The 14,361-nt window shown below is 34.5% G+C and overlaps 1 protein-coding gene across 9 annotated transcripts in view; it reads left to right on the top strand.

Annotated features, from left to right (window-relative positions):
- The window catches only part of DACH1 (dachshund family transcription factor 1), a 380,086-nt gene that overhangs the window by 148,729 nt on the left and 216,996 nt on the right, over positions 1-14,361 (top strand). For all 9 annotated transcript variants that reach the window (XM_048079100.2, XM_048079099.2, XM_048079098.2 and 6 more), the window contains exon 2: positions 7,552-7,667. In XM_048079100.2, the coding sequence (XP_047935057.2) occupies positions 7,552-7,667 (116 nt within the window). The remainder of the gene's footprint in view (positions 1-7,551; positions 7,668-14,361) is intronic.

A 14,361-nucleotide genomic window follows, 5' to 3' on the forward strand; every position in this document is an offset into this window, starting at 1 on the left:
AAAATGGTTGAGGAAAAATTAGGCTTTGCATCTGTTATGGTTTGGTGTTTCATGTGGGTGAATAACACTGTTAGAAGAAATCATTTAGCTTGCATATTTAAATTATGGGTGTGGTTTATGCTGTAAGGTCAAGTGAAATGAGAAAATCATCTGTTATAGCTTGACAGAAAGAGCATGTACTTTAGAATGCTGCTGTTTCTACACTTCTTTTTCTCTGTAGTTGCATGAATCATTCTGAAAAGTTAGCAGTGTGAGTAGAGGAAATAAGTCCAATTTTGCATTTTTTTTCTTGTTGCTATTGCCAATATTCCTAAAAAAGGATCTGTAGTGCTGTGATTTTCATGCTGTTTTTGGGTAATCTGACTACTTTTTCTGATGCAATGTTCATATTAATTAAAAATATATCAATATAGTTTGAATTTGTGAATGATTTTCGTTTGATAATTGTAGTTCATTGTTCATTCAGACTTATTTCATACTCTAGATTCTATAGCTGTTCTCATCATGAGCTTACATTTCACAGTTACTACATAATCAAAAGAGCTAACATACTGAAAAGTTTTAAGAACTTTCAGGCAGATCTAGTATGTCAACTAACTGGATAAAACAGTGAACTTTTCGGATTAATTTACTCCTGACATCATAATTCTGCCACCCAACAGAATTAGTCTAATTTTTTATCTGTTTTTCTCTTTTCAATAGGTGACTTACAGATCTCAATTTCATTAAGAGAACAGTGATACTACAGTAATATTTTAAACTTATGTACAATCACAGCTGTATTCAAATCTTACACTTTAACACTTGGATTCCTAAGTGGTTTTATTTCCTTTCTTGCCCTTTGGGTCATCCATATATTCAAGAGGTATGGTCAGTCAAACAGATTCTTTTTCTTAGATTCTTTCATTGTGTTTGTAGTGTGACTTCTAGCATCAAGTGAGAACAGACAGGTGGTGCTGGAATATATGTTCTTGCAGTCTTGTACCTTGCATCTTGGACTCTTGTATCAAGACTATTCCCAGTGTTGCCAAAATGCAGAGTAATTTTAGCTGCAGTGTTGAGGAAGATGAAAGTGGCATGATATGTACATGACTTGTCTGCTAGGAAAAGAAATAATTCAACAAGTTATTCTCTAACTACCAAAAAGTGTACCTCTCTAGTACTAACCAGTGCTCATATATTACTGCAATACATGGCTTTGGAATGGTATGCAGAGTTCAATATATTCTGTGTCATTTGGCTTAATTACTTGTACTCACTAACTGGCACCTCTTTTCTGATCAAATATACATTTTTGGTAATTTTGGTTTAAAAATAGCAGTAGGGTGTTCTGTTGTTGAAATGTAGTAGCATTCTATTGGGATGCTTTCTGCACTACTCAGTCTTGTAGCACAATCTAATTCTTTTGAAGATCATTCGTATGCTCCTTTGTCAGTATAAACAAATCTCTGTATTTGTTTTTATCAGCATTGTTTGCTGTCTCAATAAATCTTTCTAATATATCATGAGTTCAACGCTAATTATTGTGTGAGAACATTTTCTGTTTAGCTGTGAGAAGAAAAATAAATTTAAGGTAATTGCACTGAGAGTTTTATTGTTTTATATGACTGCTACACATAAAAAGGACATAGTGTGATTTCTAATGTTTGTTTTAGTAACAGGCACAATAGATGTATGGCCAATCACAGACTTACATTCTTTTGATTTGTTCTTGAGTGGGATTACAAGGCAAAAACTTTTAAAATAGTAAAGTATAAGGTTTGGATCATTGTACAGCATCATTTTTTTTGCCTTTAAAATGATATTTCAGTGCATTAGAAATATTTATGAAGGTTACCTTGGCAAGAAAATGTATTCCATCCAAAGGAATTAAATTGCACAAAAGGTTTAGTTGGTCTTTTTGGACCTTATTTTTCAGAACTGACACGCCCTTGGCTCATGTCTTACTAGTGTGAAGGCTGCATGTATGACCCTGAGAGCAGCATGGAAACTATCACAAAAACAGAAGTACCTTGTATACCATGGAGGAAGTGTCTGCTGTCTTTGGTTACAGGTTGTCAAAGGTTATCCCTGTCTTTACATCAAGTCAGCCAGTAGCCTCAGGGTATGACATCCTCAGTCCTATTGCAGTGGTTGTTACGTTGCAAGCACATAATAACCACCTCCAGTGGCTGTTCACCTAAATTTCGTTGAACCAACTCCTTTGAGGTCAAAAATTCTGTGTCAGTCTGCTGGCTTTGAAGCACTGAAGGGAGGTAGAGCAACTGAGAAACGAAGCCTAGATTTTCAATATGTTCCTAAATGAGATGCATAAATGCTGATGTAGCTAAAATTGATATTGATATTCAAAGCTGTTCTAAGCGTACATCTTACATACAATCTTACATACAATCTTACATATTTATATTTATAAAAGCAAAGAGTGGCAATGTTGATATTACATTTTCTTTTTTAATGAAAATCAAGGAACTGGTAATGTCTTTCCCTTGGACTTCTTCTCAGCTCTTTGAAACAGTTGATCATTGTGCCTTCCTTGAGGCTTTGTTGGAATTATATAATTTCTACCCTCTCTAATTTAATCCTTAAAGAATGAAACAGTAAAAAGGAAGACCACCTATGACTTCCAGATACTTGTCTGTTTCTCCTGCTGTCTTCTTGCAGAGTCCCAAAAGATTCCTAGTCTTCTCTGTACTATGACCCTGGGTATTCACATGTTGACTTCTTGTGTTTTGGCAATTCAGACTGTTTACCTTACCTCCAAAAAATACAAACTGTAGTCATCTTCAAAAAATTAAAATAAGTTGACTTTAAATAGTTTATCCATTGGGATAATAATCATTACCTTAAGTCAAGCATGTCTTTAGAATAACCAATGTTATAGTTATGATGATTTTATATGAGATTTTATGATGATAAAAAACCAAAAACTTACAACATCTTTTATGTTTATATAAAAATATAGATGTTAAATCTAAATTTGAGAGGGCAAAAGAAGAATTATCAATAGGCAACTGGAAGAATGGCTTACATTGCTCTGGCACTTTAATATATCTTTTGCATAAAAAATAAGTGCATACCTGTATAAATTATAGTTTATTTGCATGCTGAAGACAAACCATCTGATTTTGATAAGAAGTAGGAATGTGAATACTTCGAAGCAGGTTTCTTATCTTGGAATGAAATTGAACTTGTCCTAATGTAAAAATAAGTAGTTTTTTTTTTTTTTTTTTTTTAACACAGATTCAGAAACAATGCCAACAAAATTATTCATTAAGTTATTTTTATCATTCTGTTTATGATACTTAAACTCATTTGGTATACTTGTAGGTTTTTGTTTAAGAGTTTATCATGTAAGTATAAAAATGATAATGAACTACAAAACAACATGCAAGTTTTCAAACTATAATCAGTTAATTTTAAAGAAATTTTTATGTATTGTTTCACAACTTTGGTAATGATTCAAATAAAACTCTTCCAATTCTTATAGTTTGAGAACAGATCTTGTAAAACTGTAATATTTCAGTTTATGAAGTTGGTTAGTGAAAAAAGTATATAACGAATGACATATTAAGACAGATATTGTTATTTAATCAGGTAGTGTGGACAATCAGGCTGTGTTTTGTTTAACTAATCAGAGCTTTACTCATTTTAATTGTATACTGGATCATCTGCTGTGACTCTAAATCAGATCTTCCAGACTTTAAGAAAAAATTCTTACATTGTTTTTTCCACCTTGTCATAATGAAAAAAAAGGTTTTTGTAAACAGATAAATGTCTTTTTATAGTAAACTGGAGTTGCTGCTTTGTCACATAATAATTGTAAAAGGATAAAACAAGTTTACTTCTCACAAATTAAATTTTAAAAATTTTAATTAGAGTGTAATTAGAAGTTTAGAACTTCATACAAATACTTTACTTATTCAGTAAAGTTTGCGATAAATCACAGGATAAAGTTGTGTTACTGGGCTCATTTATGCCTTTGAGTGCAATGGCCCTTTTGTGTAGAGCGTCACAGCCAACTTGATGTAGAAGGTGACCCAAGGAAAAGTTTTGCCTTTGGTATTTCAGTATCACTTGCCTATAATTTGCTTCTGACATTTGTTTGCTCAATCAGTCCATGGGTGTTTTCTCTTAATCTTTAGAGAGGGGTGGCTTTACTCTTGTGTACATTTGCAAAAATTACACCAATTACAAAGTAATTCTGCCTTTACTATGACTGTTTGACAGTAAGCAGTAATTCATCAAAGAGAATCTTAGCAGGAGTAAAATTGCCATTTTTAAAAAGACTTGGAAGCCATTGGTACATTGTGCATAGCACTTTTTTTTTTTTTTTCTTTTTAAATGATGAGTCATAGAATCATAGAATGGCTTCGGTTGGAAGGGATCTTAAAGATCATCTAATTCCAAGCCCCTGCCATGGACAGGGACACCTTCCAATAGACCAGGTTGCTCAAAGCCCCATCCAACCTGTCCTTCGACACCTCCAGGGATGGAGGATCCACAGCTTCTCTGGGCAACCTGTTCCAGCGCCTCACCACCCTCTGAGTCAAGAATTTCCTCCTAGTTACATAAATCTTCCCTTTTTTATTTTTAAACCATTACTCCTTGTCCTATCATTAGTCCCTTTCCTGTAGGCCTCCATTTAGGTACTGGAAGGTGACTATAAGGTCTCCCCAGAGTCTTCTCTTCTCCAGGATGAACAATCCCAACTTTTTCCTATGAATGTCTTCACAGGACAGGTGCTCCAGCCCTTTGGTCATCTTTGTGGCACTCCTCTGGACTCATTCTAATACATCCATGTCCTTCTTGTGTTGGAGGCTTCAGAGCTGATTGAAATACCGTATGGGAGGTCTCACAGGAGCAGAGTAGAAGGGGATATTCACCTCCTTCGATCGTGTCCTTCTCCTCAGGGCTGGTGTCAAGCCATTCTCTGCCCTGTCTGTATTTGTGCTTAGTGTTGCCCTGGACCAGAATCAGGACCTTGCACTTGGCCTTGTTGAACTTCATGAAGTTCGCACAAGCCTAACTCTCAAGCCTGTCCAGGTCCCTCTGGATGGCATTCCTTCCCTCCAGCATGTTGACCTCGCCACACAGCTTGGTGTCATCAACAAATTTTCTAAGGATGTGCTCAATCCCATTGTCCATGTCACTGACAAAGATGTTAAACAGCACCGGTTCAAATACTAACCCCTGAGGAACACCACCCATTACTCCAAGTGGACATTGAGCTGTTGCCACAATTCTTTGAGTGCAACTATCCAGCCAATTCCTTACCGACTGAGTGGTCCATACATCAAATCCATGTGTCTCCAATTTAGAGATGAGGATATCATGGGGGGCAATGTCAAATGCTTTGCACAATCCCAGGTAGATATTGCCGGTTGCTCTTCCCCTATTTATGCTCATCGTAGAAGGCCACCAGATTTGTCAGGCATGACCTGCCCTTAGTGAAGCCATGTTGGCTGTCACCAATCACCTCCTTATTTTCCATGTGCCTTAGCATAGTTTCCAGGAGGATCTGCTCCATGATCTTGCTGGTCACAGAGGTGAGACTGACTGGCATGTAGTTCTCTGGGTCTTCCTTTTATCCTTTTAAAAAATGGGTGTTGTGTTCCCCTCTTCCAGTCAGTGGTAAAGACCCTTCCTTCCCTTGTCAGAGAGTTCCATACTCATATCAAGCTGATTTGACAACTGTGTATCAGCATAGGTATTTAAATGAAGACATCAAAGATGTCTTACATAGTGGCATTTTTTGGTGTGTGAATATGTTAGAAACACACCATTTAAATCAGATCATTTTTGTCTATAATTTTTATCAGTTTTATGTGTATTCATGGTATGTTTATTTTTATTGTAAATTACAAAGGAAATTTCAAAGGAAAATGGAAGACACTAAATTTGGTTCTGTAAGGTGGAATAAGACAATATTATTTTGTCTACAAATGTTTTCCTTGTAGTTGTGAACATATAAGTGATGATTTTGTTTTTATTAAAGAAAATGGACAATCCCCAAACCAATCAAAGAAATTATCAAGCTTATAATTTTGATAATGACCTCAGCTCAGGACATTAAGTTGGGAATTAATGATCAGTTAAGGTTAATGACTCAATACTTTGAGTCATTAAACTCTAAGAAAATGCCCTATACTTTGATTGTTTTTGGTTTATTAAAGTTAGGTTGTAGAAGTAGCAAAAAGAAAGGTATTTCCAAACATAGGGGGAACTAATATGCACACAAAATACAAATATGTTGTCACCTGCCTCCTTCTGCAGCTCTGGCATAGCTAAAAATACTATTATGCTTAATGACAGTTTTGTTGCTATATAGGGACATAAGGAGCAAAACCTTCCATAGTTTCCTTTTTTTTTTTTTTTTTAATTATTTTGAAATGAATGAAGAACTGCAAATGTTTGGGAAAACATAGGTTAATACTGCAGTGTTACAGCTGCATATCACCTTTTCCTGTGAAATCATTCCAAAAGGTCCCCCCCCCCCCCAAATAAGCATTTATAGGATACTGCAATAGTACCTTCTTATGATCTATATGTAGGAATACAAGCCTTTGGATATGCATTATATGTAGCAGATACATACTTGCATCTAAGTGGGTAATAAATATTTTCATTGTAATCTGTATCTGATTTGTATGCTACTTACAGAGTCCAGGAGATGGAAAGTTGTGTGGGAGAGCATTTAACTGGTGGGGAGTGTTTAAACCTGAAGCCCTTTATTTTTTCCATACTGGACAGATGTAAGCTGCTATGTTGGCAGTTGCTTAACAACATCTTGCAAATAATTCTGAGTCCTTTTTGACATAAAGTAGTATATTTAAAGTAAGGTGACTTAGTGAGATTTTCACTTTAAATAGAATAAGGGTTAAATGATAACTTGACTTATCTTTTAAATGACAAAAAATAAAGAAATTGCAAGACCTTTTCACACATTAGATATGTATTGTCATTTATCATCTAGATATCAGGCTGGCAGTGCGAAGTAATAAAACATATCATCGAAAAATGTGCTATAGGTCTGAATCACTCTTTCATTCCACCTCCCAGCTAACTGTAGTATTAAATCAAACAAGCAGAACATTTCCTTAGGCAGCCATTGCCTTTTAATTTCCTGAAGAACCTTAAAATATCATTCATTACAAGTACTACACATATTTGGTTTTTAAAAGTCTCATAAATCAATAGCAGGCTGACTGTAATAATTATTACAAGTTAGTGCATAATTTTCGTGCTGAAGGCTGCATGCAGAACTTTAGCATATGCAAACGAGGCAATTCAAACTGTGTATAGATATTAATATGAAGAAGCAGGTAACGAGGTGCAGGCTATGAATTATGCATCAAGAGCGGCTGATCTTCAATGAGGAAAATGAATTCAGCATGTAATCTAATTAGTGATGGAAGTCTATTACATCTAACTGCAAAAGCAACCGTCCTTGAAACAAATTTATTTACAGTCCATGTTACCTCTTGAAACAACTTTGAAATGATGTGTAAGACAACAGCTTAATTGTAAAAATTTTTTGTTTGTTTGTTTCAGTTCTAGACCGGGAAGGCCTCCTAAGAGGACTCAAAGTGTCACCTCCCCAGAGAATTCTCATATCATGCCACATTCTGTCCCAGGCCTAATGTCTCCTGGAATCATTCCGCCAACAGGTAGGATTGCTAGGAACACCTTGACACAAGCAACCTTTTGACTACTTGGCTTATATCCACTTGCTGATAAATTAACACTCTAGGAAAACAGCACTCAAATATCACAAATGAGTTCTAACATGTAATGTTATTGTTATATAAATGTATCATATGTAATGGAAATTTTGGCAGCTCAGTACTTTAAAATACAAATGACAGCAAATGATAATCCTTTTAATTTTTCCCCTTTACTTTCTCTTTATAAACAAAAAACCTTTTAAAGCATTATTTTCCTTACCTATCATTAGACAATGATCTTCCTATTCATTTTTAATAGATCAGATATATATATATATTTTTACTGCTTTGCTAAATTAGATAATGCCATCATGAATATAGTTGCCTGAAGAACTGTGATAGTTAAAATAACTCTATCTTGCACACACATCTTCCTTAATTTTTCATCCTGAAGTTCTATTTTTCATGCAACTCCCGAGGCTTTATACTAATGTAAAGTTCAGCAACAATCTCTTTCTCAAATTACTACTTTCTTTTGAAAAGTTAATATATTATCTTCTATCAGTGACTTGCTCCTAGACACAGATAAATTAGCAAAGGCTGTGTTACATGTAGGAGGTGAATACAGTCATCTTAAGACAGAGGCACCTAACAGTCAAGCTGTTGACCTCAGTGCTTCATTCTGTCTTCATGTTACAGATGAGTTAAAATATCCCACTTGCTTCAGCAAAGCTCACCTGAGTTTCTACTTCTTCCCAGTTGTTCCCCACTTGTTTGCACAGCTCAGTCTCTAGCAATGATGTTCTCTTAAAGCAGAAAAAAGATAGTAACCTAGACAGATTAGAGAGAATGATTGCAAAGGCTTGGAGATTGGATAGATGGGTAGATGTCTGAGTATGTGCCCATGATCAGGTGTTTATTTAAGTATGAGCATGATCTTTGGCATGGTTTTGGTCATAGTTGATTAATGCTTTCCTAAACAATGCACAGCTCAGGAAATATTACATGCCAGAAATTGCTGTCAATTTGGATACAAGTTTCTTGTCTGGAGGATGGATGAAAAGAAGAGAGTTTCTCTCTCTATACATAAGCGGACCCATGCCTTCTGGCCTTAGGACAAGAGAAGTGCTTTACATAGTAATATTGACACATACCCAAAACAGTTGCATTAGGAGTTTACAGTTTTTTTGAAAGGCTAAAGATCAAGAGGACTAATAGAATGAAGAGATGTCAGACAACTAAGGCTGGTGAGAGTGAGGTATAAAGTAAGTAGAGTGAAGGAGGGATGGGACTGAAAGTATAGTTGAGCATGAGAGAGTGTCAGGCAAGTAGAACTCAGTGGCAGCCTGGGCAGTTGTGACTTGAGCCAAAAAAAAAGAAGGGGGGGGGTGGTTAAAAAATTATATAGATTAAGAAATGCACGATAAAATCTAATATAGGAAAGAGAGTTCATATAATCATAGAATCATTAAGGTTGGAAGAGACCTTCAAGATAATCTGGTCCAACCATCACCCTACTGCAAATGTCACCCACTAAACCATGTCCCTAAGTGCCAAGTACAATGTTTCTTTGAACACCCACAGGGACGGTGATGACACCACCTCCCTGGGCAACCCGTTCCAATGCCTGACTACTCTTTCTGAGGAGATGCGTCTCCTAATTTGCAACCTAAACCTCCACTGGCACAACTTGAGGCCATTCCCTCTAGTTCTATCACTAGTTACCTGCAAGAAGAGGTTGACCCCCAGCTCCCCACACCTTCCTTTCAGGTAGTTGCAGAGTGGAATGGAATAAGAAAAAAGGAGATAGGGTGTATGTGGGGAAAGAATATAATTTTTTTTACAGGGCACAAGCATTCATGTTTATGGGGAAGAGATCAAAAACTGCAGAAGCAAAAGGAAATTATTGGGGAAAGTAAGACATCAAAATATCAAAGAAAAAAATGCACAGGAGAGGTAGAAGGGAGATGATATAGAAGAACGAGGAGACAAATAAGGATGCCCAAAAGAAGGAGAGAGGGAAAAAATACAACAAAATACTTGTCAACAGAATCATTTAATCTGCTAGGAAAGAAACTTAAAACCAAGCAACTTAAAGCAACTTAAAGTATCCAATTGCTTAAAACTTAAGCAACTTAAAGTATCCAATTCCTCCTTTGTCATTATAGGCTGGTCATAACAAGTTAATGATAAATATACAGTACTAAAAACATAAATCCAATTTCTTAGAATGTCAACCCTAAAAAACAGATGTATATCCTTTTAAAATTAGGATTAAAAAAAAATAAATTCAAAATGGAAGACAATATGTATATATAATACTATCATTCATCAGAACCTTCTAGGATGATAATGCTTTGTGGGTCACTTGCAGAAGAGGAAAGGTTTAAATGATATAGGTGCAAAGATTTAACTGGTTTCATTTTACATGGCTTGCCACAACAGAAGGGGTGAGCAAGATTTTTCCCACTGGGGTGGTGGTGGTGGTGAGTCAGAGTTAGAAAAGAACTCTGGGGTATAGTGTTCCATAGAGTGTGGCTCAACAAGGGTAAGGAACATCACGCCAGCAGCACTACATGACAATTATTCCATCATTTTATAGACAGACAATTATAAAAATAGGCCAAAAATCTGGTCTTGTGAATTTAAATCTATGGGCAGTTGTGCAGTTGGTTCCATCTTCTTTATTCCTCCCCATCAGGTATTAATAACATTCCCCCTAAGCCTTCTTCAGGTTCAACAATCCTAGCTTTCTCAAATTCATGTCAGATGCTCCATTCCCTTAATCATCTTTGTAGACCTAAGATGTCTTCTTGTTTGAGAAGTTTAAGTTTGAATTTCCTGTTAAGATCCAGCTCAAGCAGGAAACCCAAACAAAACAAAGCACAAAGTACCAAGTTGTTATGTTTTCTTTTTCTTTACCTCTCTCTTTTTTTTTTTTTTTGTAACAAATTCCCTTTTTTAAGCTTTCTGACTGATTTAATAATCTTAGTATAATAACTAAGTTTCCTTCCTTACTGCCTACAAAAGAGTGTAAGTGATCACACAAACAATTATATACTATTTAATGCTCTTCAAATAACAGAGATCTGCAATTATTAGGTATATCTCATATCTAGGATATATTGTGCTTTGATTTAATGTATATTTTTTACAGGAACATTTTTCTTCTCTTCTCTTCTCTTCTCTTCTCTTCTCTTCTCTTCTCTTCTCTTCTCTTCTCTTCTCTTCTCTTCTCTTCTCTTCTCTTCTCTTCTCTTCTCTTCTCTTCTCTTCTCTTCTCTTCTCTTCTCTTCTCTTCTCTTCTCTTCTCTTCTCTTCTCTTCTCTTTTTCTCTTCTCTTCTCTTTTCTGCATAATACAGAAGTATACATTTAAATGTAGAAATCTGGGATTCTAAAGAATCTGGTTTTGTGTGCTTTGCTTAAGTATACAAATAATATTGGTACAAAACTGTACATTGAGATTTCTCATGCATGTTCATAATTATAAAATTTTGTAGGAGACCAAGTTAAGGATCCCTTGAAAATGTATTCTGTTAGTAATCTAATCTGAAAACACATGCAGAGAAGGTTACATTATCACTTAAGATGAATTTGCTTTAGAGGAGTACTTAGGGACTAAGCTGAGATTTAAGAACTATAATGAGAAGGAAAATCAAAAGGAAAAAGGAATAATCTTTTTAATTTTTTTAGAGAGCATAAATTGAAGAAGCAAGGATCACCTCTTGGGTGATATTCTGTCCATTTGAACACAAGACTCATAAATGTTACCCACAATTACTGATATAGCAACTGTTTTTGATTAGGGTTGATTTACAAAATGCTACCAACTGACAAAAGACACTTTTATGTTTATTAAAATAAATGGAGAACCTTTGAAGTTGTGGCAAAATGAGAAATATTTAATAATGGGAAATGAAGCATTTCTTGAATTGTCCAGAGTATTAAAATCTACTGAGCTTGTTACAAATGCAGTTAGAGATGTAGTCAGAAGAAAGAAAAGTCCAGAGTAAGTTCAGATACGTTTATCTGGATACTGCCTTGAAGCCCTTCCAAAACCACATGGCTCATCATAGTTAACTTTGATCCACGCACCTCTATGTGTTGCAGATCTTTTCCTGGCTATGTGCTTAGTAGGCTTCAGAAGTTCTTTAAAGTTGAAATGGTAGATAACTGTAATTAATCAGAAGAATAATGCTGTAATTCTTCAGTTTATTGTATGATATACATTGTGCTCTATTTTTTTTGTTTGTTTGTAGTTACTATTTGACATATAAAATGTAAATTATTTCCATATGAACTTGGAAACATTTTTTTTCTTATTTTTCTTATACATTTTCTTATTTTTAAAATTGAAGAATTTTTATCATTATTCATAAGGAAGTATTTTAGATTTTGAAACCGTTTTTTTAAAAACTGACTTGATTCTTCTGCAGCTTGGCCTACGGGCTCTATAATATATAGGTAATAAAAGAGTAACTACAGAACTCTTTCAGAAACTGCATCTTTCTCTCAGTGGTAAAACGTGAATATAAAGTTTAAGGAATCATTATTATAGGGCATGATAAGAATATTATTTTTCCCATACTTTTATAGCTTTTTCTTTGTTTAGTAATTTCAAAGTACCTTCCATATTTAATTTGTTACGTTGTTAAATTTACATTAAATGAATCTCACTAGTTAGTATTATTGTTGCTATTATCATCATCTTGAAGAGATTTGCTTTGTATGACAGGTACTTCTCTCCACCTGTTCCACACCTGATACCTTTTACAGTGTAAAGATATTAAGCCTCCTCTGAAATATTTCATTTATGCAATTTATAAATACTTTCCTGTATTAAATATTTTTGTTCTGTTCTGCCTTTTCTCTTAAATGATTATCTGAAAATGTAATTTCTAATCTCATCCTTACTTTCTCTCTTTGTGTTTTCTGAACCTTATAATAAAAGTATACTCTAACTTTCATCCTGTGCAAAACTCTCCGAGATGCAAAACATTTTTAAGTGGGGTTAAGATAAAGAGAGAGTTGCAAGCTTTTGTATATGTTACTTCATCATGGAGGACAAATGGTGTTCACAGATGCAGCTGTTGACAGTGTGACAATATTTCTTCTGAAGTAGAAGATGGAATTATTTGGTGTTTAAAGAAAGATTAATAACATAATTAAATAATTTCATTTTTTTTGTGGCTCACTGCTATTCGATGTTGTATTAGGCAGAACTGAAATAAAGGTTAAAATATAATCATTATTATACCCACATCATGTTAGATATTGCCAAGAAACAAAATGTGTAATTTGAATTATTTTTTCCTGGCATACTCACTCCTGTGAAGTCTTAAGAGTGCATTTAAATTAGATAAATGAGTTGAACTGATTTCTGAGAGTATTACAAGGAATAGAAGTAAAAAAAAAAATGGAGTCACATGCTTAGTAATTTTCAGGAGCTAACCTTTTTTCAGTTACTTATGTTGTGCACACAATTTGTGATCCTGCGTTGGTTAAAAAGATATGCATTAATAAAATTGACTGGCTATCTCATTTCTTTTAAAATGCATTCCATGTTAACACAGTGGTCTGATTATTAGTGGTTAATCATTTTTAATGTGAACATTGCTTTCACTTGGTATTATTTTATGATACACTGTTTAACTGTTAGGGACAACCTAACATATTGCAAAAAACATCCCTCCCAAGTTCTGCTTTTGGAATGATAAACTAATCTAATTCAATAAACTGAAATAGATTACACAAATATTTTTGCACTTCATTAAGGAAGTAGTCACTATAATTAATGTGAAAGCTTCTATTGTGTTCACTAGTTGATGTATCAGTGGGAAGATATATTGACTAAACTCTGTAAATGTATTATTTAATAGTTTAAAAAAATCTTAATTAAGGTTTAATTCAGGCTACCTGTCGTCTTCTGAAAACACTGTCATAATTTTGCCGTATTATCATCCTATTAAATGGCTAGCTATCTTGTTCTGCTTTATCACAAGATGGTTTTGTTAATAAGCTGAAAAACAGTTCTGGAAGCTCACTGGTTTACTTCCAGTGGGTCCCATACATTCACTAGGTAATAATAAAGTTGTTTTCCATTTAGCCACAGATTTTGTAATATCAACAAATTAAATAATATTTGTTTCAGCATCTATTACAGTAAGGTACAAGGTAGCAGGAATCTCAGTGTTTAGCTGTATCTCAGGTACATGCAAATTCATTCTTTTCTGACTTTTGATATTTTACTGCTCAGCTTTCGTTTTAAATGTAGTATCGGGATTAACTGAAATTTACTATAGTTTTTGAGCAGAAAATACTGGCATATAAGAATGTACTTCAGGGTCCCAGTATTCAAAGGATTGTCTTCCTGTGAACAGTCACTGATTTCAGAAGCTCTTAAAAAAATAGGATGTGACTTTACGGTTTATTATAGGCAAATGTACGGAAGATCTCCAAGCAGGCAGATTATAAACAGTCTCTGAACCTAAAGCCATTTAACGACATATGCTTATGGCATAACTATTTCGCATTTAGCCATTTCTGAACCTGAGAAGGCTTTCATTATGAACCATAACTGTATTGTCATGAAATCTTTTTAAAAACAAGAATTACTTGCAGAAATATAAACTTTTTCATTACAAAGTTTTAGTCAATAAGAATTTGTACACTTTGCAGTATTTTCTAAGTCAGAGT

This window comes from Anser cygnoides, chromosome 1, assembly GCF_040182565.1.
Source record: "Anser cygnoides isolate HZ-2024a breed goose chromosome 1, Taihu_goose_T2T_genome, whole genome shotgun sequence".
Taxonomy (NCBI): domain Eukaryota; kingdom Metazoa; phylum Chordata; class Aves; order Anseriformes; family Anatidae; genus Anser; species Anser cygnoides.